Source organism: Scylla paramamosain, chromosome 33 (genome assembly GCF_035594125.1).
Source record: "Scylla paramamosain isolate STU-SP2022 chromosome 33, ASM3559412v1, whole genome shotgun sequence".
Classification (NCBI taxonomy): Eukaryota; Metazoa; Arthropoda; class Malacostraca; order Decapoda; family Portunidae; genus Scylla; species Scylla paramamosain.
In genome coordinates, this window is record NC_087183.1 from 12,459,868 (window position 1) to 12,484,867 (window position 25,000).

Here is a 25,000-nt window from a genome sequence, read left to right on the forward strand (position 1 = left end):
CTCTCTCTCTCTCTCTCTCTCTCTCTCTCTCTCTCTCTCTCTCTCTCTCTCTCTCTCTCTCTCTCTCTCTCTCTCTCTCTCTCTCTCTCTCTCTCTCTCTCTCTCTCTCTCTCTCTCTCTCTCTCTCTCTCTCTCTCTCTCTCTCTCTCTCTCACCACCTTTTTTTCGAGTTTGGTAAGACTGAATGCGTGGTGATAACGGTTTTGAATCATGTGTGTGTGTCTCATAATTTTGGATAATCCCTTTCGTTCCACTCTTTAGGGACTTGCATCTTCAGTGGGCCTTTTTCTCTTCCATTTTTTGTTGCCCTTCGTCAGAGCCCCTCCTGCAGTAAAGATGGGTTATCAAGTCTATAGATTCTCCTGTGGATTAGACTTTTTTTTTTAACGCAGCTTTTAGGATTTGCCATTGAAGTGTGTTTGGTGTTTTGAAATGTTTGGCGAGAAGGAATTTATATCATTCAGGGTTTTGTGTTAATAAGTTTAGGATTTTGTAAATAAGGGTGGGGTGCTGTGTGTCGTGTTTTGGAGTGCGTGGCAATAAGGAATTCTTAATACTCTTAGGTCTTACATCGTCAGCCTTGTGGAAGGGCAAACAGAGGACCTAGAACCAAATTACATGTTCTCCTAATTGTACGTTTTGTGGTTTGGTTTGTGGATAGAATGTGATATGCGTGTGATATGCTGGATTTAGGGATGATAAGTGTTTTTAAGTCATTTTAGATTTACATTGTGTTATATAGAGGAATACATGAAGGTTTTCGAGTTACCTTACATATTCCTATAATTGTACCTCTGAGGGTTTACTATGGGGTGTGCGTGTGGCGGCTGACAGTGTATGGTAATCTTTTTAAGACATATAAGGTTTACATTTTATCGTACTGAGGGGATACTTCATCTCTGAGTTAAATTACATGTCTTTGTTTTTCCCAGTTGCATATTATGGAGTTTGGTTTGGCGGTGCGTGTTGTGTTTCCGCGTGTGGCAATGAGGCTTCTGAGTGATGCGAGGCTTGTGTCGCGTTATTTGTAGGAAAAATACGTGATGTTCGAATGAAAGTGTATGTCCTCCCTCCCCCCCCCATTACACTTTATGGAGATTAGTAACAGATGCGTGTGGGACTTTCCATTGTGATAACGAAGCTTTCTTTTCAGTAACGTGTGGTTCATGTATGTCATAGGGAGAAACTTGTTATCTTTTTATCAAATTATATGTTCTGTCATTACACTGTATGGGCTTCGGTTTTTTTGATGACTCTGGGGGCTTTGGTGTGGCAGTGAGGCTTAAATTACATTGTATGGGCTTTGATATTACGTGTGGTGGCTTCAATGTGGCAATGAAACTTGAATTACACTGTATGAGCTTTTGTGCCGTGTGGGGTGGCTTCGATGCGCAGTGGGACTTAAATTACACTGTATGGGGTTCGGTATTGTGATATGTATTGTTGCTTCCGGTGCAATGAGGCTTAGATTATTTGAGACTTATATTGTGCGCCACAGGGAGCAGTTCGTGTCCCCGGCCGTCACGCCATCACCACGGAGCCTCATTTTGCACTAACCTCGAGACTCGCCCGCTATCCCTCACCTGTTATTCATCCCCTGTAATACCTCACATTCAGGTGGGACTTAATCTACCGTGACATCTTCCTCAAACACGCGTGCACGAAACTAATATTTTTTTGTTTTTTTTTTTGTTTTTGTACCTTTCCCCCCTTCTCTTTAATTTTCACCAGCAGTTGTAATATTTGCTCCTTGTTTATTGCGGGGACAAACAGTCAGTTCCCGGATACGAGGGTGAACGCGGACTCCAATATTACCGTTCGTCATCACACACTGCGCGATCTGTCTAGTATATAGAGATTAGCGCTCGGAAATGATCGTAACTAAGCGTATTGCTTGGAAATTGCCTGCCGGACAGATTAGCAAACTGAAATTATTATCTTAACTGTGTGCATTAATCAGAAGTGTAAGTAATAAAGAGGTAGGTTTCGCAAAGGGGGAAGTGTAGGGAAAGTGTGGATGAAAGGGGTGGAAAGCCGAAGGAATAAGAGGGAAACCAGAAAGGAACATTTATTAGATACGAAATAGAAAGAAGGCAAAAGAGGAAAGGGGGAAGAGAGAGAGAGAGAGGAAAACATTTTGGTTTGGCACACTTCAGAAATAAGGCCAGAACAAGAGAAGAAACAAAAAAAAATAATATAAAAGAAACATGAGAATGAGCTAGAAAATTTTAAAGCGAAGGAAATGCATTAACTCTTCTCATACATTACATCAAAACAAATAAAAATAGCACTAAAAGAAAAAGAGAAAGACAGGGAAACAAAAACAGAAGAGATAAAAAATAAATAAACCCAAAGAGCAAACATCTCAGGCACGTCAGATATTAGATCAACATAATATCTGTCACCCTTTACAGATGCTCCCCACACCTGTAACAGACACTCAGGTAAATCGTTTGATCCAGATTAGTCACCCTAACAAGAAAAGAAAAAAAAGAAGACGGAAGGGAAAAAAGAGCCGCGTTGGAGGGAGAAACACAGGTCTCTTTGCTCTGTCTGTTACTTTAATCGGCAGTGACTCCCTTTGTCCACTCCCTTAGGACTCCTCCACAAAGTTTGGCTGAAGGAAGATCAAAGCGCGGGCAGGACCATCGACGAGACAAACAGACCACTCCCCTAAGCACGATGTAAATTGACAGAAGGGGAAGACCTTGCATGGCCTACACGAAAAATTATTGCAATGAAAGAACAGATACCAGGAGTTTGTGTGTAAAGATGGGTAAGTGTTCTCTGTGAGTTAGCGGATGAGAGGAGCAAGGGGTGTGTGTGTGTGTGTGTGTGTGTGTGTGTGTGTGTGTGTGTGTGTGTGTGTGTGTGTGTGCGCGCGCGCACGCATGATGTCAAGATAAAACAAGGAGGGGTTGCAAGTTAGGAAAGGAAGAAAAAGAAGAAAGAAAGCGTGATAAGAAATGAGAAGAGAAAGAAGCAAGACAGAATGTGCAAGAAGTGAGGGTAAGAAGCCAGAGAAAGGAGGCAACCAAGAGGAAGGGAGAAGCGAGATAAAAGAGGAGAGTCAGGCAGAAGCATAAACTAAAACGCAAAAGAAAGGCTTGAGCTTGAAGAAAAACAAGAATATATATGAATATATATATATATATATATATATATATATATATATATATATATATATATATATATATATATATATATATATATATATATATATATATATATATATATATTGTGTGTGTGTGTGTGTGTGTGTGTGTGTGTGTGTGTGCGTGTGTGTGTGTGTGTGTGTGTGTGTATTCAAGCGCTAACATTAACAATAATTCGACAAAAGCAGAAAATAGAAAGGTGGAAAAAAGAAAAATAAAGAGAACTAAACCAAATAGAAATGGAAAGAGATGAGGAACAAAAGAGAGGGTGAAAAGACCAAGTTTAAAAGAGATGCAGGAAGAGGAGATGAGAGGGAAAACACACAAAAGGAAAGAGGGGAAAGCAGAGGGAAAGCGGGACACGGAAAGAGGGACTAGGTAGAGGGAGTAGAATGAATTATTGGGAAGACTGCCGTGGGAGGACAGGCCTTCGTGGGTCTCGTGGCTCTTCCTCCTCCTCCTCCTCCTCGTCCTCCTCTTCCTCCTCCTGGGGCCGGGGCGTCGCGAGGGGCGGCGGTATGAAAGGTTTATTTACTGTGAGTTTGGTTGTCTCTCCCGCCGCGGCTCTGGGGACTTCCTCAAGGATTTTACAAACATGGACGCTATATAGTTCAAATCTTTTACGTTGGTACGCTGATATTTGTAAACTTTGTTATTTGTACTTGTGGTGGTGGTAGTAGAAGTAGTAGTAGTAGTAGTAGTAGTAGTAGTAGTAGTAGTAGTAGGAACTGGGGCCATTAAAAGCACAATAACAACAGCAGCGGCAAGGAAGGCGGGAAGAATTCTAAGAAAACGTCCAGTGTCTCTCTCAGACTTTGCTGCAGGTGAACAACAGAACCGTTAATTAAGGAGAGACAAACACTGCAACACCTATAGGCACTGTGACCACCTGGCCCCGCGTGTGTTTACCTGAGAGAGACCCACCTGATGGCCAATTAAGAAAACGGAGGTAGAAGAGTAGACAAAGTGAAGAGGATTCCCATTGTATTATTTGAAATGTTTGTGGAGACTTTCTTTTATCACTGTTTGGCCGATTGACCGTCAGAGGGCGCTTATATCTTTATTCCGGCCACGAAGAAAACGAGGTACAGGGCTTAGGGGATGTCTTCACCAGATTGTCGGACTAGTTTAAGGGATCTTTTTTCTGTCCCGTATTTAATTCCCCCTGTCTCTTTTCGTCCTTTCCATGTCAGTCCCCCTTCCTTCCCCTTCCATCTTTACCCACCCAATTGTTTCTGTCTATCTTTTCTCCTCCTCCTCCTCCTCCTCCTTTACCTTTTACTTCTTTCTTCCAATTCACCTCATTCCGTTTTATTCGCTCCCATGCCTCGCTCGGTTCCCTTCCACCCTCCCACACCCTGTTCTGTTTCACCCCGTCCTTTTTCCCTCCCATGTTACTCCTTTTCTGTGCTTGTTCTCTCCCAGTATTCTCTTACAGTCTCTCTCTCTCTCTCTCTCTCTCTCTCTCTCTCTCTCTCTCTCTCTCTCTCTCTCTCTCTCTCTCTCTCTCTCTCTCTCTCTCTCACAGCAGGTAATAATTTCTTTTTTTTCTGTTCGTACAGTTTCGCGCGCTAAAAGTTGCTTGCCATGTGTCCATCTTCTGCCGTGTTCCTTGTCCTTTTTATCTCTTTTTTTTAAGTGAGTTCATGTTGTTTTTTCGTGCCTCACTCGCTTAAAAGAGAGAAGCAACACAGCACACGCAATAGCAACGTCAACAACAACAAACACACAACACACAGCACACACCAGCATTACAGCGCCCCTCACTAAATATACATCAGCATTTTTAGCTTGTCTCATCCGTCCTCCCAATTTAGTTTTCCAGCCGTTTCTGTCCCAACCTCGCCGTCAGATTCCAGACTTCTCCAGACCCTCCTCCTACTTCCATACGCCTTCACGCCCTTCCAGACCTCCTGTATCACTTGGCTTCCACACCCGTCCCCGAGAAATGGCCCTGTTCTTCCAGCTTTCCATTGCTAGACCATAGCAGACCATTCTTCCAGCCTCCTACATGGTCTTCTCCTCTTTCCTCCTCCTAACAAAGGCAGAAATTTCCTTCAGCCACTCCTGTTCTTTCTCCTTGTCTTCCTTTTCTCCCTTCTCTCCCGCCTTCCGAGTATTGCTATCTTCCTTCCAACCTGTCTCCCTTACTGCAGTCGTCGCCTCCTCGCCCCAGTACAGCAGTCGTCCAAGCTGTGGTCGTGTCATCAAGGGGGAAATTGTCACACTCGTGTTTTACAGTGACGAGAAAAGTCCCTGGGAACTTTCTCCGTCGGAATTCGGGTCAAGATTAAAAATGTAAATTCCTGGTTGCAGTTGCCTGTTTTTTGATCAGCCGACAACCTCAGAATTTTCAGTAATTATTCGTCCAGAGAAAAGAAGGAAGGAAGAAAGGAAAGGAAAGGAAAGACTGGAAGTAAAAGGAATCTTGTTGCCTGTTTTTGATCACCTTAGGATTTTCACCAGTTGTTTTATTGAAAGGAAAGAGAGACAAAAAGAAGGGCAAAGTACAGGAACCTTTTGTGGTATCTCTTCTAAGTCCTCAGCGTATCAAAGTTTCTTCTAGGATTTGCAGTTGGACTTTATCGATATCCCTCTCTAAGAATCTCCACCAATTGCTGTTCATTAGAAGGGAAAGAGAAAAATACAGAAGGTACAGGAATCTTTCACGAGCCATCTTATAAGTCTCCTTCGTATCGGATTGTTCCTGGGATTTGCAGATGAACTTGATAGATATGCCCCAATTAGAATTTTCAGCAGGTATTTGTCAAGAGAAAAGAAAAGAAATGGAGAATAATAAGGTCAAGAGACGCAGGAATCTTTCATGAACCGTCTTACAATTTTTCCTTGTGTCCAAGCTGTTCCTGGGATTTGCAGATGATCTTAATGGATAAGCTTCGCCAAGAATTTTTCACCAGTTCGTCAAGAGAAAGAAAGGAATGCACAAAAAGGAGGAATCTTTTCGTAAGCCTTTCTTGCAAGTCTTCCCTGATCAAAGCTGTTCCTGGGATTTGCAGATGAACTTAATTGATAAACTTCACTCAACATTTTTCACCTGTTAGGTCAAAAACAAAGACAGGCAGAGGAGGAGGAGGAGGAGGAGGAGGGGAAGGAATCATCTTGCGAAGCTTCCTTGCAAGTCTTCTCCGTATTGAAGTGTTTTCGGAACTAACAGATGAGCTAAACTGATAAGCATCGCCTCGCACCACTCAATCCTCGCCAATCAGATGCACTCACCCACCCACTCCTGCACAATCACCAATCACAACCCTCAGGAGGATATTGGCTGGGGCTTCTCCCTCCGCTAACCAATGCCTTGTCTCAGATCAGAAGGGAGGAAGGAGATAAAGAGGCTTATCCATCATGGCTAAAGAATATCTTGTTCTCTTGCCCTAGTTTATCTCTGCCCTAGTGACCTGCATGGGGAGACACAGCCACAGGGGAGAGACAGAGAAACAGAGAGTAAGAGCGTAAGGAAAGACGTCTGTATCTTCGTACGTGTATTTTATTTATTTTTGGATTTCTCAAGGTTATTTTGCAATCCGCCAGACTGCTGCTCTCTTGACTTCCCTCTCTCCTCACCTGCAACTCATCATCCTCACAGGTAGAAAGACGTGACCTGAGAGCAGTGAATTAGTGAAGTTAGACCTCCTCCCTCCCCCCCTTCACCACCACCTCCTCTTCTTCTTCCTTATGCTCTTGCTCCTTCTTGGCCTCTTCCACCACCGCCGCCTCCTTAGCTTCTGACATATTCCTCAAGTTTAGGCAAAGTCGGGATGTTTTTGCTTCTCCTTGATGAGACTTGATGATCGCTGGAGTTAACTTTGCACGGCGATAAATTTGGTCACCACTTATCCGCAGCTTCCTTCTTCCTCCTAAACCCGCATGGAGGATGAAAAAGAAAATAAATGATTCCTGTTTGTAGTGCGTGTTTTCTGACTGCAGAAATTAAAAGTGAAGATGATTGTGATAAAAGAGTAAATATTGATGATAATTGAGGTATGTGAAGTTTTGTTTTCTGCTGTTGTAAGCGTCTTATTATGTTGGTAGTGTTAGTGACGTCATCACCATCATTATCCTCATAATCATCGTCATCATCAGCAGCAGTAGCAAATAGGAGACTTAAAAAATAAATCACATATCACTTTGGTCTACAATATTTTTCATCTTCCATTCATCATCTTAAACATCACCTTTAAGAATTCCAAACCTCGCCTCTGCGTCATATATATATATATATCAACCGACTACCGCCCCCCATTTTCTTTCCAATCTTGCTGCGCCACACAGCGTCTTATCGTTTTCTTGGATAGTTAAAATTAAAGGCAAACTTGATTAATTAGTTAAATATTTACTTAGAATGGGAGGAGAGAATATGAGAATACATTTATTCCTTAATGTATTCAGACTAGAAAGGTCGAGATGTCAAGTCCATAGATTGAGTTCAAAATAAGAAAAAATACGGACTCCATTAAAAAGTTGTGAAAATGTCCAAGAGAATAATATATGTAGTCGTTTTTCCGCGGCCTAGTTTGAAGTCTGAAAAAAAAATGAGCGGAAATTTTTTTTTTAAGTATAATCTACAAGTATGAAGAGAGGAAGAGAGAAAGAAAAAAAACATTATTACAAATGATTCATATCTTAAAATTCTAAAACTTGTGCCTCACTGTTCCCAGAGGCTTCGACCAACCCCGCCCCGAACCCCACCCCGCCCCGCCCCGCCATGCTCCGTCCTGCCCTCCGTCCTAAACCCTCACTAACCCGACCCCCCCCCCTTCCTCTTTCCGACTCCCCGACCCTCCTAATCCAGCCTCACCGAACCGGAACCGACTCGAGCCAACAGACAACCAGAGAGAGAGAGAGAGAGAGAGAGGGTGGGGGGGGAAGTGACCTAAAACCAGTAGCATACGAAGCAACGAGGCGAGACACAGAGAGAGAGAGAGAGAGAGAGAGAGCCTGCTTCATCCTGTTCATCCGCGTGGGTTCCCTTCGTTTCAATTCAATTACCGGAGACTCCCATGCCGGTTTATGAAATGCTCAAAACCGGACGGATTCTTCACTGGCAGGAGAAGGTTGAGTGCTTCTCTCTCTCTCTCTCTCTCTCTCTCTCTCTCTCTCTCTCATTCAATTTATTTATCTATTGTACCAATCTATCCATCTATCAATCTATTTATCTATCTACTTATCTGTCTATCTGTGTCTGTCTAGTTCTGCCCCCTCTCCTTTCCCTCCCAAACTAAGGCTTTCTACTATCTCTTCCTGCTTATCTCCCTTTCTCTCTTTCATTGAATTTCCCTCCCTTTCTATCTCCCTCCCTTCTCCCTCCCCCTCACCAAAGATGTCTCTCTCTATCTCTGTTTCTCTTTCTCTTATGCAGAGAGAGAGAGAGAGAGAGAGAGAGAGAGAGAGAGAGAGAGAGAGATGCATTCAATCTTCGTAGACAGATATACTTTATTTTTCAACTTTTTTTTTCCTTTCATTCAGAGTTGCTCTTTCAAAATTTCGTATTGACAAAGTCACGTAGATGATGCTTGGGCTCAGAGAGAGAGAGAGAGAGAGAGAGAGAGAGAGAGAGAGAGAGAGAGAGAGAGAGAGAGAGAGCTGCCTTTCTCCACACCAATGAGCGTTCCGGAAGCGTAGTGAGGACAGAAAGAAGATAAAAGAGAAGGGAGGAGGATCAGGAGGGAAAAAAGGAGATGAAGAAAAAATAAGAAGAAAAGGAGCAATTAAAAAAAAAGAAGGAAAAGGAGGAGGAGGAGGGGGGGAGGCGGATATGATGAATAAGAGAAAGAAATAAAATAACGGAGAAGGACGAGGAGGAAGGGGAATGGGAGGAAGAGATAAAGAAAATAAAAAAAGTTTAAAATACCAGAGAAAGAGGAGGAGGAAGAGGAGATGAAGAAGGAGTAGTAAAATAGTGGAGGAGAAAGAGGACAAGGAGGCAGATGAAAATCAAGAATTAAGAGAGAAAAACGAAAAGGAAAGAGAAAGAAAATGCTGAAGGAGGAGGCTGCCTTGGAGAGGAGGAGGAGGAGGAGGAGGTAAGAGAAGAGAGGGAGAAGGAATGGACGTCTCTCTCACTTACCAAGACAATTAGGAGCGTGAAATAAGTACAGGTGTGTGGGAAAGTGTTGACAGGTACGCGTCTGTCTCTCCTAACCTTCACTCCTGGCGGTGTTAGAGATAAAAATAAGGTACAGGTGTGTGTGTGTGTGTGTGTGTGTGTGTGTCAGGGAAGGTATATATTATAGTTTATTACAGTATATTTTCATGTTACGAGTGACGTTTGTTCTCATTTTTACTTTCCCCCCTTGTGTGTGTGTGTGTGTGTGTGTGTGTGCGCGCATTCATTATATTTTCTATTTTAATGAATATATATATCTGTGATAATGGAAAGTGGGAAACAAACACAGTCAGAGAGAGAGAGAGAGAGAGAGAGAGAGCAGTCAGACAGGCAAATCAGACAGGGAAACGGGAACTTTGACAAACACGCACATCAAATGGCCGTGTGTGGCAGGGAGGGAGGGACGCGGCGAGACTGAAGCACCGTGAAACACACCCACCGAAACACTGAAGCTCTGCCGACCATCCTGCGTGAATGTTCGAACCCCTGAAGCAGAGAAGCACCAAAACATTGCACAATATAGCGAATCATGAAACAAAAATAAAATAAAAATAAAAAAAATAAAAAACTGTGTCCAAATAATGGAACTTCAATACTTTAATTTCGAGCCACTGAAGCAGCAACGAGTCTCATCTGAACTGGAGCACCGAAGCACCACTTGAGCCAATGAACCGTAAAACAAACTTCCAGCAAGAGAGAAAGGGGAAAAAAAAAATAGAAATCAGGTTTACTCAAGACCACACTGATGATATTAGCACCAGTCAGACGGAGGATAAGACTCATACATCTCTGGCAGCGGTGAAGGTAATCGTGAGTGAGGTGAGGCGGTGAGTGAAGCCGCGTAAACTGATTCGTAAGAGACACAAGAGGAAAATGTCAATGTAAAATCACTAGGAAAGATTTTACGATCAGTGTCACCTGCAGCCAATCAACGTGAAGTGTACTGGAGAATGTGAAAAGTTTGTTGAAATGAAAGCAGAGACGTTCTTCCTTCTCTCCTTTCCTTCCTTCTTTCTTTTCTTTCTTTCTCCTCTCCTTCCTTCACTTCCTTTCATTCGTTTCATTCCTTCTCTGATTCCTTCGTTTCTGCCTTGCTTGTTTTCGCAGAATCCTTTGCCTTTTTTTTTCGTATTCACTCCCTCCATCATTCGTTCATTTCCTCATGCATTCATTCCTTTGATTCATTTTATTCATTCTGTGATATCTTCGTTTTTATTTTTTCCACGCTTTATTTTTTTTATTGCTTTAGCTTTTTTCCAATTTACTCAGCTCTCTTATTCTTTTCATGACTAATCCTTACATATTTTTTTTCTTTAATTTTTGTTATTCTTTTCTTTGTTTTCCATTTGTCTTATGTTCTTCCTTGTTTTCTTTTCTACTTTCATTTTCCCTCCTGTTCCTTTCTCCAATCTTATTCCTTCTCTGATAATTTCGTTCCCTTTTCTCTTCCATACTTCTTTCCCTTATGGGTTTGCTATATTTTTCCTATTTATCCCTGCCTTGCTCCTCCTCCTCTTACCTTCCTTCTATTTTTTTTTCTTTTCTTCCTGTCCTCTTATACTCTCTCATTTTCTCCTTCATTTTCCCTCCTGTCATCTTTCTTTGCTTCCATCCTTCCTTCCTTCCTTCCTTCCTTCCTTCCTCTGGTTTCCTTCTTGCATTCTTTCTTTTTCCTCATTTCTTGGCAGCTTTTTTTCCCCACCATCTCATTTTTCCTTCCCTTCCTTTTCTTCCTTTATTTAATCCATGCATACCATATTTTATCTCGTTTTCCTTCCTTCCTTCCTTCCTTCCTTTCCTTATTTCTTCACCATCCTTTCCTACATTCTCTCTCTCTCTCTCTCTCTCTCTCTCTCTCTCTCTCTCTCTCTCTCTCTCTCTCTCTCTCTCTCTCTCTCTCTCTCTCTCTCTCTCTCTCTCTCTCTGCGGTACCAAAATGGCGTAAATAAAGGTGGTTCTCTATGATAAATTAATCCTGTCAAAACCTCAAGAAATGGCGACCTTTAAGCCATTTATCTGAGGTTTTCAAGTGCCGATCGGAAGGTGGAAATTAATTGCTGGCCATTTGTTTAACTGTCCTTGCTCTCACTTGTTTTTCACCTGCCCCTTATTTTTATTTATTTATTTTTATTTATTTATTTATTTATTATATTTACGTATGTTTGTTTTTGTAAATGTATGGTGGTATTTTTTTTTTTTTTTTTGTGAGTTTGTGTTTGTTTTATTTCTGACATGCTTTCATTGTTGTATTATTTGTGTATTTAGTTTGTTTCTCTATTTACCTGTATGTTAATCTGTTTATCTATCTATCTATCTATCTATCTTTTGGCTCGTTATCATATTATTGGTCTTGTTTCATATTCCAGTTTCCTGCTTGTCTTCTTGTTATCTCTTTATTTGTGTAGCTATCTATCTATTAACCTGTCTAAATATCTTTCTATCTATATTTATTGCATCGTTAACATATTATCGGTCTTTTCTCCTATTTTACTTCCTGGGTTTCTTTTTTTTGTTATCTTTTTATTTTTTTTATGTATTTATCTATCTATCTATCTATTTATCTATATATCTATTTTATTTTTATTTAGCATGTTATTGTTCCTTCTTCGTATTTTAGCTCGTTTTTTTTTTTTTTCCTTCCTTTCGAATTTTCATTTGCGTGTGTTTCCTGACATTTCTTTTTTCTCCTTTTTCTTTTAACTTTTTCTTCACTACCCCGCGTTTTATTTTTCTGTCTAGTTTTCTATTTCTCTTTTTCCCTCGTGTGCGTGTGTGACTCCCACCTTGATTTTTGTTTAGTTTTCTTTTCCTTTCCTTCTCTCCCTTTTTCCTCTCTTGTCTTTTGTTGTCTGGTTTATTCAGATCTGCGGCGGTAAGTCTTGTTCTCTTTTTCTCTATTGTGTTTTCCTCCATCTCCCTCGTTTCGTTTCTATTTGTCATTCTTGCCCTTCATTTCTGACTCTTCATCGTCTCCCACCTTCCTCCTTCCTTTCCTTTTATCTTTGTGTTCATTATCATCTTTCTCCTCACTTAAAGATTTCTTCTTTCTCTCTTTCTCTGATCTCATTTCGTTTTTATGTCCTTTTTCTTCTTGTTCTTCTTTCTGTTCTTCTCCTCCTCATCCTTTTCTTCTCTCCTTCGTCCTCCTCCTCCTCCTCCTCCTCCTCCTCCTCCTACAAAACTCACTTATGCATTTCCTCCTAATTCTATTAAAACCTTCCCGCAGGACAAACGTTCGACTATCTTATCTTTCTCTTTCCTCTTGTTCTCGTTGATCGTCATTCTTCGGGAGAGAAAACCTTCCTTAATGCAGCCTCCTTTGCATATTCCAGTGGTGGTGGTGGTGGTGGTGGTGGTGGTGGTGCTGGCGGGGGACTAAGAAGACGAAATACTTACACCCACCCATTTCCCTCTCTCTCTCTTCTTTTTGCTCTCCTTTTTCCTCTCTCTCTCTCTCTCTCTCTCTCTCTCTCTCTCTCTCTCTCTCTCTCTCTCTCTCCTTTTTTTCCATTTGTCAACTCTGCTTATCGTGTTTATCTGCTTCTCTCTTCCTTCTCCACCTTTATCTCTTTCTGGTTCTTTTCCTCTTTTTTTTCTCCTCTTCCTCCTTCTACTCTTAAAATTTATTCTCCACTTCCATCCCTTGCTCTATCTTTACCTCCACCTTCTCTTCCATTTCTAGCTCCACTTCTTTCACCTTCTCCTATCCAGAAAGCAGGTTTATTGTCTATTTTCCACTTCATGTACAAAATTCTGCACGCGTTCACTATTTACCGCTATTTTATCCATTTCTCCAAACTCTTGCCTTTATGCATACGTAGTTTTCACGCATTTATTCTTACAGTCTTCTCCAGTCAGTAATATATTTTGCATAGTGGCGTCTCTTCCACATGTTTTATTTTCGATTACGTCTGGGATTCTGTTTCTCATTGTGGTTTTCTTTCTCGTCCCTCAGAAGGAAACCTGACAAGCTCACCATGCCATCTCTTATCTTCTTGTGTCAGTCAGGTATGTGCCTCCTATATATTGCAAGTTGTACAAACACACACACACACACACACACGCACGCACACACACAGGGAAAGGAAGGGAGAGGAGACAAGCACAGCAAAGAGAGAGACAAAACACCAAGAAGAGAAGGAAGGGATGCTGGTAAAGGGAAGGGAGAATAGAAACAAGCACTAGAGAGAAAGAAATACAGTACACCCGGAGGAGGAGGAGAAGGAAAGGGATGCAGGGAAGTGAGAGAAGAAGGAATAAGCACCGAGAGAGAAGAGAGAAGGAACAGTAGGAGGAGAAGAAAAGAGATTCTGGGAGGGAGAGATGCTAAGAGGGAGATATGCTGGGAGGGACAGATGCTGGGAGGGAGAGATACATGGAGGGAGAGATGCAGGGAGGGAGAGATGCAGGAAAGGAGAGATGCAGGGAGGGAGAGATACAAGGAGGGAGAGATGCAGGGAGGGAGAGATACAGGGAGGGAGAGATACAGGGAGGGAGAGATGCAGGGAGGGAGAGATACAGGGAGGGAGAGATTTTGGGAGGTAGAGATGCGTGGGAGGGAGAGATACAAGGAAGGAGAGATACAGGGAGGGAGAGATACAAGGAAGGAGAGATGCTGGGAGGGAGAGATGCAGGGAGAGAGAGATACAAGAAGGGAGAGATACAGGGAGGGAGAGAAGCAGGGAAGGAGAGATGCTGGGAGGGAGAGAAGCAGGAAGGAGAGATACAGGGAGGCAGAGAAGCAGGAAAGGAGAGATGCTGGGAGGGAGAGATGTTGGGAGGTAGAGATGCGTGGGATGGGGGGGGGGAAGCTCTAAGTCTAAGCATATTGGTCCCGCCGTCGTCATTTCCGTGGCAGCACTAAGAGATACTGCCCTTATTCAGAACCCGCTCTCATTATGTCCTTATTCACGGCGATAAACTTTGGCAGCCTGATTATTTTGGTGCCGCTGATATTCGGAAATTCTCGAGCTATGTCAGGGAAGGAAAGGGAAAGCATGGGGAAGGCAAGGGAGGGGAAAGAAGGGTTAGTGAGACGTGAGGAAAAGGAGAATGTAAGAAAGGGAAGTGGAAAAAGGAGGAGGGAGGATAAGGCTTTGTGTGTGCGTGCGTGTGTGTGTGTGTGTGTGTGTAAAGGGGAATTTTAGAGAGAGAGAGAGAGAGAGAGAGAGAGAGAGAGAGAGAGAGAGAGAGAGAGAGAGAGAGAGAGAGAGAGAGAGGGCATCTATATTTACTCACACATATATTACTTTATGAATCCATCTATTATTTGAGGCACGAAGTGTAATCGAAAACAATTACTGGCGAGGTAATATTGAAAAAAGAAATTTGTGAAATCGGGTTAAATTAATGAACTGTGAATGCGATTAATAATTACACCCGAAAACTAATGAAAAATAGTGTTAATCCGGGACTGTACAGGCGCTTGGAGACTGCTGGAGGGGAAGGGAAGGGAAGGGGGAGGGAAGAGAAGGGAAGAGACGGGGAGGGAATGAGTTGAGTTGGTCGGGAAGAATTTGGAAAGTCAAGTACGGAAGAGATTTATAGACTGGCTGTATGTAGTGTGTGTGTGTGTGTGTGTTTAAAGGTGAGGGATAGAGGTGAATTTTTGGTTGTCATATTACGTATTAAACTTAAAAGTGTGTGTGTGTGTGTATGTGTGTGTTCGCAGTTTATAGCGTGCTTGGTGGTAGCTCATTGGTGTATTTTAAGACTCTACTGCTTTGTTTCGGTTCAGAAGCGGCTCTCGGGTGACTCACTACCAGATCCGAAGCCTGTAATGAATCGCACGTTCGGAAGCTATGCAGGTGAGTTTGAGGTGAGGCAGGTGAAAGGTGGCTAGGTTTAATTAAATAGCTTGTAGTACTTGACTCCAGCCACAAAGGAGGAGTCGCTGGGCCCGTCGCCTTTCATTTTTCTTCGGGTTCTTTTCTTTTGGTCTTTGATCCTCGCGTAAACTTAGATGTGGATTGTGTTTGAAGGTGTCTTTGTCATATGGGGTGTATGGAGGTATGGCTGGTTCTCTAAATCGTACTTGTTTCTTTCTGATGTCACGGAACTGCGCCATATTTGTGACCGTGCTGTTGAAGAAACGTAAAATCAAATAACGAGAGCGAATACTACTACGACTACTACTACTACTACTACTACTACTATTGTTTCACTTTCTTTTCTTTTCTTCTCTTCTTTCCTATACACATACCCCTCTTACAAACACACACAGACACACGCACACACACGGGACTTACCTCTCTCTCCCTGCGGCTGATCTCAAACCATTATCATAAATCCTTCTCAGAAAACCTACCCACCATTCCCTTTTCCCTCTTCACGTCCCTTTGGCAGCCGCGGCACAGGAGACGACCGGCCAACAAACTCTCGCCTTCTTCTCTTGCTCCTCTCATTACTCCTTTTACTCCCTTCCACTCAATCTTCACCACTCCACAGGTAGGCTCTGGTTAATGATCACACCTGGCCTATCTGAATATACCTACTACCTTCCTGTTTATACGTGTCCATTCCTGTTTCATGAAAGTAAGGGAGATTGCAGCGTGTAAAGTTTTAAGTGTTCTATCGGCTTCTGTTTGTCACCAACTTTAGAACTGTCTCGGGATTTTTTTTTTTTTTTCTTCTTCTTCTTCTTTTTCTTGGTGGTTTTTGTTGTGGTTTTGTTTGTCTGTGTGTACGGTATGTGTTGGTGGTGATATTGAGTGGTGAGCGGTCTCTCTCTCTCTCTCTCTCTCTCTCTCTCTCTCTCTCTCTCTCTCTCTCTCTCTCTCTCTCTCTCTCTCGCTTACATAAATAAGATAAAGGAAATCCTTAAAGCCAATCTGATCTCTTTATGTTGAGGAGGAGCGATGAGATGAGAAAGGAAAGGAGGAAGGAAAAGCGACGGTGAAAAGGAGGCACTGAGAGGGGAAAGGAGGAAGGAGAAAAGCGAGGGTGAAAAGGAGGCACAGAGAGAGAGAGAGAGAGAGAGAGAGAGAGAGAGAGAGAGAGAGAATCTAATTCACACTGCAGAGAAATAAATGAATTAAGAAAAAGAAGAAAAAGAAAAACATGAAACAACGAAGATAAGACAAAATTACACTTCGGAGAGAGAGAGAGAGAGAGCGAGCTGGTGAGGAAATGAAACTCACCCACAGACTGGTAGAGACGTGGAAAGAAAACGGGAACTTGGTCATTCGTCTCCTACTACTGAGCTGAAATGCCACCTGCTGAGATAACGACGAGAGTTATCTGGTTACAGGCGGGAAGGGGCGCACCGCAGACCGCCCCCGCCAGGAGAGGGAAGTAGGTTATGGGATACGCAGATAGATAGGGTAGATATTGGCAAACGGATGGATAAAAATAGTGATACGCGGTGGTATCGGTTAATCAATTGATAGGTAAAGGGGTATATAGGTAAACGAATAGATAAAAGTAGGTATAGTTAGATGAATAGATAGATAGTGTTATTGACAGAGTAATAGATAAAGCAGGAGATCGCTATAGTTTTAGATAGACAGGTAAATAGATAGATAGATTACTTACAAAATTAATAAACACAGAGATACAGGTTTAGAGACATATAGATAGATAGATAAATAGATAGATGGATGGATGGATAAACAGACAGATAGATGGGTAGATAGATACTTAAAATCTATTTAGAATTAATGTGTATACAGTTTATAGATGGTAATAGACAGCCAGATATATGTTAATAGATGGACAGGTACGAGTATAGAGACAAAGGAAGAGATTGAAACAGGAAATACGTATCAAGTAACAAGATTATGATGGTAATGAATGATCGAGAGTCTTAAGGCACAAACAGACACTCCGAGAAGGACAAAGACGCAGAGAGAGAGAAACGTAAACAGACGGATCAGAGGAATAATAAGTATGTAAATAAGGTTAATGGGGATGGATGATAGACAAACAGGCAATGAAACAAGCAGGCGGAAGTGGAATCAATACGAGAGACAGAATACAAATGAGGGAATCTTTACACGGTGACGAAATGCGCTAATTAAAAAAGATAGAAAGAAAACTGTGAAAAATAAAAGGTAAAATATATATATAGATACTTGTTAAAAGTGTAAATAAGAATTAATGTGGATGTAATCTCTTCACTTCAGTGTTAAAAAAAAAAAAAAGTTGCATTAATATGTATGGTAAAATATTAATACATGTGTATCGAAAGCATATTTATTCCTTTGTGTTAGTTGACATTTTGTAGTAAAAAAAATTTATAATAGGAAGGAAATTATTTAAATGTTTCGCTTTCCGTGCCGAAGCGTGCCGCGTTGGTGTATGTGTGTGTGTGTGTGTGTGTGTGTGTATACTGAATCCTGCCTCCTGTCCGGCGCTAATAATGATACACAGCTGAAAACGCTAACCAGTCTCTCGCTGGAATAAACATGAAAAATAATCACACACACACACACACACACACACACACACACACACACACACACACAGTCACACAAACACACCTTTAAAAACCCTTATCGTACAAATTATTCCGCTCTCCCAAAAAAAAAATAAAAAAGCATCCAGAAGCGAAATACATCTTCCTTTCATACTGACGAGAAAACAATAGCACCATTCCCTGACGGCGCCGCTGCCACCAAATGTTTGCCACCCTCCTACACCCCCTCATATCCCACCGCTGCCACCAATGTGCGTGAACCTTCCCCTGTCGTCGAGCGCCTCCAGTCAAGCTATCAAATGACTCATAAATGTCCCGCGCGATGCCTCCCCGTCGGATCTTCGCTGCCTCACCCCTGACTCATGCATCCTTAAACAAGAATCGAGGATGAGCGAGGGACATCTGAGTCTTGTTGATCTAGCGGCACGTGTAGGAGGAGAGGAGCAGAGAAGGTATACAGGGTGACGGTTCTGCATGTGGAGGTGGGTGGATGTTTACTCTCTTTTGTATAGCTTGATAGTGGTGGTGGTTGGGGTGTTGGGGATGGTGTGTGTGTGTGTGTGTGTGTGTGTGTGTGTGAGTGAGTAGGCGTTGCTGTGGCTGCTGTCATGTGTGATATAGCATTATTACGACGAATGGTGTCAGTGAAACAAGTTAGCGTGCGACACACACACACACACACACACACACACATACGTACGTCACTAACCATAACTCCCGCTGCGACTTCAACGATCATTGATCTTTCTCCTCATTATGTAGATGTTGATGCTCATGTTGGTTCGGGAAGCTGAGGCCTAACAGGCGAACCCAACCAAGGGCATCGTAACTCAACGTCCCCGCTTGAGCTCCTCACCACCAGACGCTTGAGGACTGCCAGGAACTTAGAAAAATGCGTCTATTAAGGAGCATCTGAAGTCTTCCTGTGGATTTCAAGAAGTTTCTCTAAGTAGGGCGCGAGTCGTAGCAGGGTTTCTTATGGTTGCCGACTTAGTTAATTACTCTCTAAATATTGCTGGTTTCCTCGTGTTTATTATGGATTATTTAGCTTCTTGTTTTCTCGTACAAGTTGCTAATTCGGGGTTAGTCGTACTGGATCACTTACACCGTCATCTGTGGTGTTTGATTCACTTGAACTCAGGTGGTTCAATACATGTACAATTGTTACTGATTATAATTATCTCCCTTGTTGCTCCTGCGTGTAAGTTACATTGCCTATTGAGGCGTATTGGTTAACTTATACTGACATTTGTGGTGTTTGATTCGGCGTTTGATCCCCATGAACGCGGACGAAGCTAGATTAGTTACGCTAACCAGTACAGGATTGATGCTTAAACGAATCTTCGACGTGTCTTGGAGACGAAGCGATCAGTGCTTAATGGAATTTGCGGAGTGCACACCAAGTTTAGCAAACCTCCTCTTGATGCATGTAAACAGACTAACCAGACTTGTCTTAGCCAACTTCACTGCGCCAAGTCTCCGCTCAGAGTATAACTTATTCCTTTTACCCTTCGTGTGGCCGGAAATGGTTCGGTTCACACGCCACGCACCGCCAGGCCGCCCAGCCACTCAACGGGATGCCACCAGCAGGAACAGCAGGTTTTTAAAGGTCCCACAGCTCCGATACTTTTCCCCTTCAAACGTGCCAGCGGGAAGACTTTTGCCGGCGAGGATGAAAGAGGGGACGAAGGAAGACAGGGATCGTCAAAGAATAAGACTGAGTTTAGAAGAAGAAAAAAAAAACTTCTTTTAAAAACTTTAGGTAACATTAAATTATCAAGGAATGAACGACTTGAGATAAGAAAGAACCAACTATTTTGTTTAAAAGTAGAAGAAATATTCCTTACTTAAGGAAGTACGAAACTCCAGCAGCAAGAAGGAAACTCTTGTGTTAAAAACTAACTGAAAAACATAAATTACCAAAGAAAAGGCGAGTGTAGCACGGAGAACCAACTCCTCCGGTATTACAAGTAGTAGGAAGTAAATTACTCTGAGACAGGAAGGAAAAAATGCAAGACTACTGAGCAGAAAATGAGAAATGAAATAAATTAAACCTGAAATAGAAGAAAAAGAGAAATGTGCACCGAAGATCGTGATGAAGGATACCCACCATCAAAGTAGAGAAACATATTAAACCTGAAATAAGAGAAGAGGAAAAATCATGAACCAAAAAGTAGTGAAGCCTGTGAGAAAAGATACGGAGGATAGTAAAAAAAAAAAAAAAAGCAAAATATAATAACTATAAAAAACTACTGGAAAGAAAATGAAAAAAAATAAATAAATAAACATGAAATAGATGAAGAGGAAATACGAACCAAAAATCATTGAAGTCACGTGATTAAAAAAAATAAATAAATAAATACACGGCACAGTAGAAAAGAAAAAAAAATCAAATACACAAGACTATTGAGGAGAAAAATGCAAAAGAAAAAAAAAAAAATTCAGAACTGGGAATCAGCAAACAAAGTAAAGCCGTTGGATATAAGAAACAAAATTCCTGGGTAGCAATAAGCACGACATCACACGAGGAATACCGCGGCCGTAAATGTTTAAGTTTGGAATATGTACCGCCACTCCACAGCAAAACACAGAGAATTTTCCAAACCCTTGTCGGGGCGAAATATTAAAAAGAAAAAAAAAACGACGCTAACAAGAGTTTCCGAAAGTTATCTGAGCAAAAAAGTTTACCGATGAAAAGGAAGCGCGGGAAATGTTAAGGAAGCAAAACGGTGAAATGAAAAGGAAGTTGGCCAGTAAATCACAAAGGGAATGGAAATCGTAAGAGAAGTAGAATCACTAGAGGAAACTTATGTTATTGAGTGTTTGCGAATGTTGACAGAATATAAACTAATGAACATGAGAAGGAAGGATACGAGGAAGAAGGTGAATAGAAAAGTAAGAATACCATAGGAGAAATGAAAATACTCCTTGAAAAATATTGAAAATAATGAAAACGACAAAGAAGGATATGAAAAAAAAAAAAAAGGCAAACAGAAAAAAATAAGAGCACCAAAGAATAAATTCAAACAGTTCACAAAAATACCGAAGCAGTGGATATGACAAGGAAGGATACGAGATAAAAATCACTAAATGCAAGCGCGGAAATACATTAAAAAGCCATAAAATCGAGTCACGCTAAAATATAGTGAAAAATGTAGACTGAAGCAACATAGACAACGATGAACCAGTAAATATACGACCGAAATCCGTCAAGGAAATAATAGAACATGAAATACTAAAACTGAAAAAAAAAAAAAGATGATAAAAAGAGAATGTTCGATAGTTATGAAGCCGATCAGTTCACTCAAAGATTCGGGACTGGTTCGGAGCGGCTCGTCAGATTAACCTGCTGCTCGACTATTTTGGTTCATCCTAAAAGAGAGAGAGAGAGAGAGAGAGAGAGAGAGAGAGAGAGAGAGATTACAAAAAAGTTGTTTCAAACGAGACTAATTTTGTCATTTTTATTATTCTTTATACGACGCTTACTAGTATTGTTATGGTTATGAGTCTCTCTCTCTCTCTCTCTCTCTCTCTCTCTCTCTCTCTCTCTCTCTCTCTCTCTCTCTCTCTCTCTCTCTCTATCGATTCCTCATCATGTCTATCCCTCACTTTGCATTTAAGGGGCACATAGGCAATACAACTCATGTATGTACGTATGTGCGTGTCTCCCACTTCGTATAATCAATCCCTCATACAGGTGTGGGTCTCCAGGCTGTAATTAGAAAGGTGTAGGTAGGACTAGGTGAGGCGCTAATTACCTAAGTGTATTGTAGTGTATTGTAGTGTTGTAGTGTTGCGTGGCCACCATTCGGGGTCTACGCAGAAGGCTCGGTAATTATAGAGTCTTAGATAGCCTTGTGAAGCATGACCTGGCGGAGTGGATTCCTTCTAATGATAGGGGTGTGGAGTAATCGTTACGTGGCGGGGAGTGGTGGTGGTGGTGGTGGTGCTGGTGGTGCGTATGTGCTTGGGTTTTTATTGCTACCGGTGTTGGTGGTGGTTGTAGTGGTAAAGTAATGTTATTGGGATTGCTAGTGTGTTTTTGTTTTATACTATTACTACTATTACTACTACTACTACTACTATTATTATTACTACTACTACTACTACTACTACTACCAATAACAACAACAACAAGAAAAATCTATTAATAATGCTGGCAATGACAATAATAGTGATGATAATAATAATAATAATAAAAATCCAGCATGTCCCCTTTCAATTTGTCATGCTGAGTCTCCCCTTGAGCGTCCCTTTCTTTAGTCACTCCTCCAGTCTAGAGAGGTTTATCGTCCTCCTCCTCCTCCTCCTCCTCCTCCTCCTCCTCCTCCACCACCTCTTCCCCTTCCTGAAAATATCTTATCCTCTACTTTATCTGCATAGAAATACGTTCCAACTGACACGCCCCAATTTTCCGGCTCCTCCCCGGCTCCCTTTTCTCTGCCTGCCTCTGTTCCTCCTCCTCGCCCGCCTGTCTTTCCTGCGACTTATGTGTGAATTACCTTACTTGATGTCTCGTCTCATCCAGTATTGTTCTTCGTCCATTTTGTGCCGAGTAGGAGGATGGAAAGGCGCCTGCGCCCACCGAACACCTGCCCACAGCCGCCGAAAACCTGCTTACACCCACCCATCACTCACTGACCCACTTTCCCACCTGCGCGCATACACACACACACACACACACACACACACACACACACACACACACACACACACACACACACACACACACGTAATCTTCTTTCATAATCACATGCATCATTACACGTCACAGGTATGGGCATTTTACCGGTACTTTGCTTCTTGATTGCACATCAGACACGCTACGTTAACTGCAAATTTTTAACTCTAACCTTTCAATAAACATTTACATTATGACGAAATAGAGGCAGGTCTCTCATACCAGTGTTCCGTAGCCATTTGCCGCTAGTGCTTTTAGTTCTCTTTCCCATGCACTTAACGCCGGCTCTAGTATATCAACACAGTGGCCATACATTTCCCGTTGGAACATTCCCTTTGTTGAACGCGCTATTCCTGGATTCTATAGGCGAGGCATCACCATATAGATAGGTAACAAACGCGTAACAAAAGCTGGCGAGTTTAATTTACTATTTCGCACACGTGGCACAAGCTTCCATCGTCCTCCCTGAACCTGAGAGCTTAAAAGCACTCTTTGAAAACACGCCCTTCACCTGGACAGGAAAAGGTTGAGGTTTACCTGGAAAAAAAAAAATACGGTTTCTTCGATTTTGTGAACCAGGTGACCCTTTACCATTCCAGATCGGACACGAGGCACTCGAGTGAAATTCCAGCAATATTCAGCATGTCTGAAAGTCAACATGAAGAGGGAAGGTGTTAGGGAAGGTGTAGGGAAGGTGCCCCAGGTGTGCTGAGAAGATATTGGCTGTGTACCGGGAGGAGATGGGACGTGCTGTCAAGAGGCTGACACCAAGAGGAGTGGACGAAGAAGGGAAAGTGGGGCGACTGGGGGCTCTCTCGATTGTATTGGAAAAGTACACGAAGGAGGGCAGACGAAGAGAGAGAGAGAGAGAGAGAGAGAGAGAGAGAGAGAGAGAGAGAGAGAGAGAGAGAGAGAGAGAGAGAGAGAGAGAGAGAATTTCACACTCTGTATTTGTTACGTCATAAAACATCACTAACTTTACTGTCACAATTACAAGAACCTTAACACGTCCACTACACGTTTTCTTCTTGCATACATAAATCTGAACAAACACAATCAGATCCCCTCCTCATCCCTCTTCGACAGATCACGTTCTTGTCTTGTCTTCTCCCGGCGCTCTTTGCTTCATTTCGTCTAATAATGACTCGTTTCGATGTCTGAACTTCCCTAATCACTTGCCGCGCAGCATCTCATTCCCGGAGGAAGTTTTCGCGTAATGAAGAGAAATTGTTGCGATGTTGGGTCGTTACTCGGTCCTTTTATTTTTAATGGACGATCGAAGGTACGCAGGGATGGGAGGATAGGTTCGCGTGCTTACTGATCTTCCCTACAGACGTGGAACTAACGATGCCCCGGATTCTAGACGTGAAATCAATGTTATGGTATATGAGAGTGATCCGTCTTGCCAACACGTGAGTGAGGGAGTGAAGGACGTGAAAATAACAGAGGGAGAGTAAAAAAAAAGAAGAGTCCTGCTCTCTGATTTACATGCAGAAGATGAAGAGTATTGAAAAAAAAAAAAAAAAGACGAGTTCTGCTCTCTGATTTACATGCAGATGAAAAGTATTGAAATTGAGACGTGAAATCAGTGTTATGGTATATGAAAGTGATCTGTCTTGCTATCACCTGAAGGATAAGGTCGCGAAGGGCATAGAAATAACAGGGATGATGAAATCGGCGAGTCCAGTTCTTTGATTTTACACGGATGCGAAAAAAAAATATTGTGAAAACACCGAAATTTAAGCGTGAAATCATTGTTATGCTCTGTGGCTCATCCGTCTTGCCAGCATGTGAGTAAAGATGTGAAGGACGTGAGAATAACAGAGGAAGAGCAAAGAAGTGAAAAAAAGGGCAGTCGTGCTCTTTGATTTTACAGACAAGTGAAAAGTATTGGAAAACACTGAAATTTAGACGTAAAAATAATTTTTATGGTATATGAGTGACCCATCTTGCCAACGCTGGTAAGGTTGCGAAGGACACGACGATAACAGAAGAGGGAAAAGGGCGAGGCGTGTTCGTTCCTTTCCCCGTGGAAGCTGATCCAAAAAAGAAAAATAATTTGAATACTTAAATTACAAAGGGCTGAGGATAAGATGATAAAGGACGTAAAAGACAACTGAAGGGAAAAAGGCGAGTCCTCCTCTATGTTTACACACACAATCTGAAAAATATTTGAAAAACACTGAAATTTAGACGTGAAATCAAGATTATGGTGGACGAGGCAAAGCTCTCAAGGTAACAGAGAGGAAAGAAAATGACGCCTGTTTATTAAAATGCATGTAGAAGATGATATAAATACAGATCCTAAAAGAACAGAAATTTAGACGTGGTTAGTTATAAATATGCGACGATTATTGAACACCTGAAGAACACAAGGATAGTAACAGAGGCTAAAACATTATTTTTACCCGATCATTTACACTCGGAGGCTGATAACGAAACAAAAATATTAACAAAAATCACAAATATTTACAAGGATTATCCGTCTTGCCAACACTTGAGGAAAATAAACATAAAAATAGTGGAGATCAGAATACTTTCCCTTACACACAGAGATAGGTAACAAGAAAAATTATAAAAGATGCTACAATTTTTAAACGAGAAATCTGTAATATTTGAAGTTC

General features: G+C 41.9%; 1 protein-coding gene across 26 annotated transcripts in view; it reads left to right on the top strand.

Moving 5' to 3' along the window:
* The window catches only part of LOC135089708 (uncharacterized), a 227,498-nt gene that overhangs the window by 120,610 nt on the left and 81,888 nt on the right, over nucleotides 1–25,000 (top strand). For 19 of the 26 annotated variants that reach the window (XR_010261592.1, XR_010261591.1, XR_010261590.1 and 16 more), the window contains one exon: nucleotides 13,235–13,287. Coding sequence is in view for 19 of the 26 variants with exons in the window: in XM_063985645.1 (XP_063841715.1) it covers nucleotides 13,235–13,287 (53 nt within the window). In the remaining 7 variants the exon portion in view is untranslated. Of the gene's footprint in view, nucleotides 1–10,031; nucleotides 10,084–13,234; nucleotides 13,288–15,016; nucleotides 15,087–25,000 lie in introns of those variants that run through there. The other 7 variants (XR_010261589.1, XM_063985651.1, XM_063985662.1 and 4 more) reach the window with 3 other exon arrangements.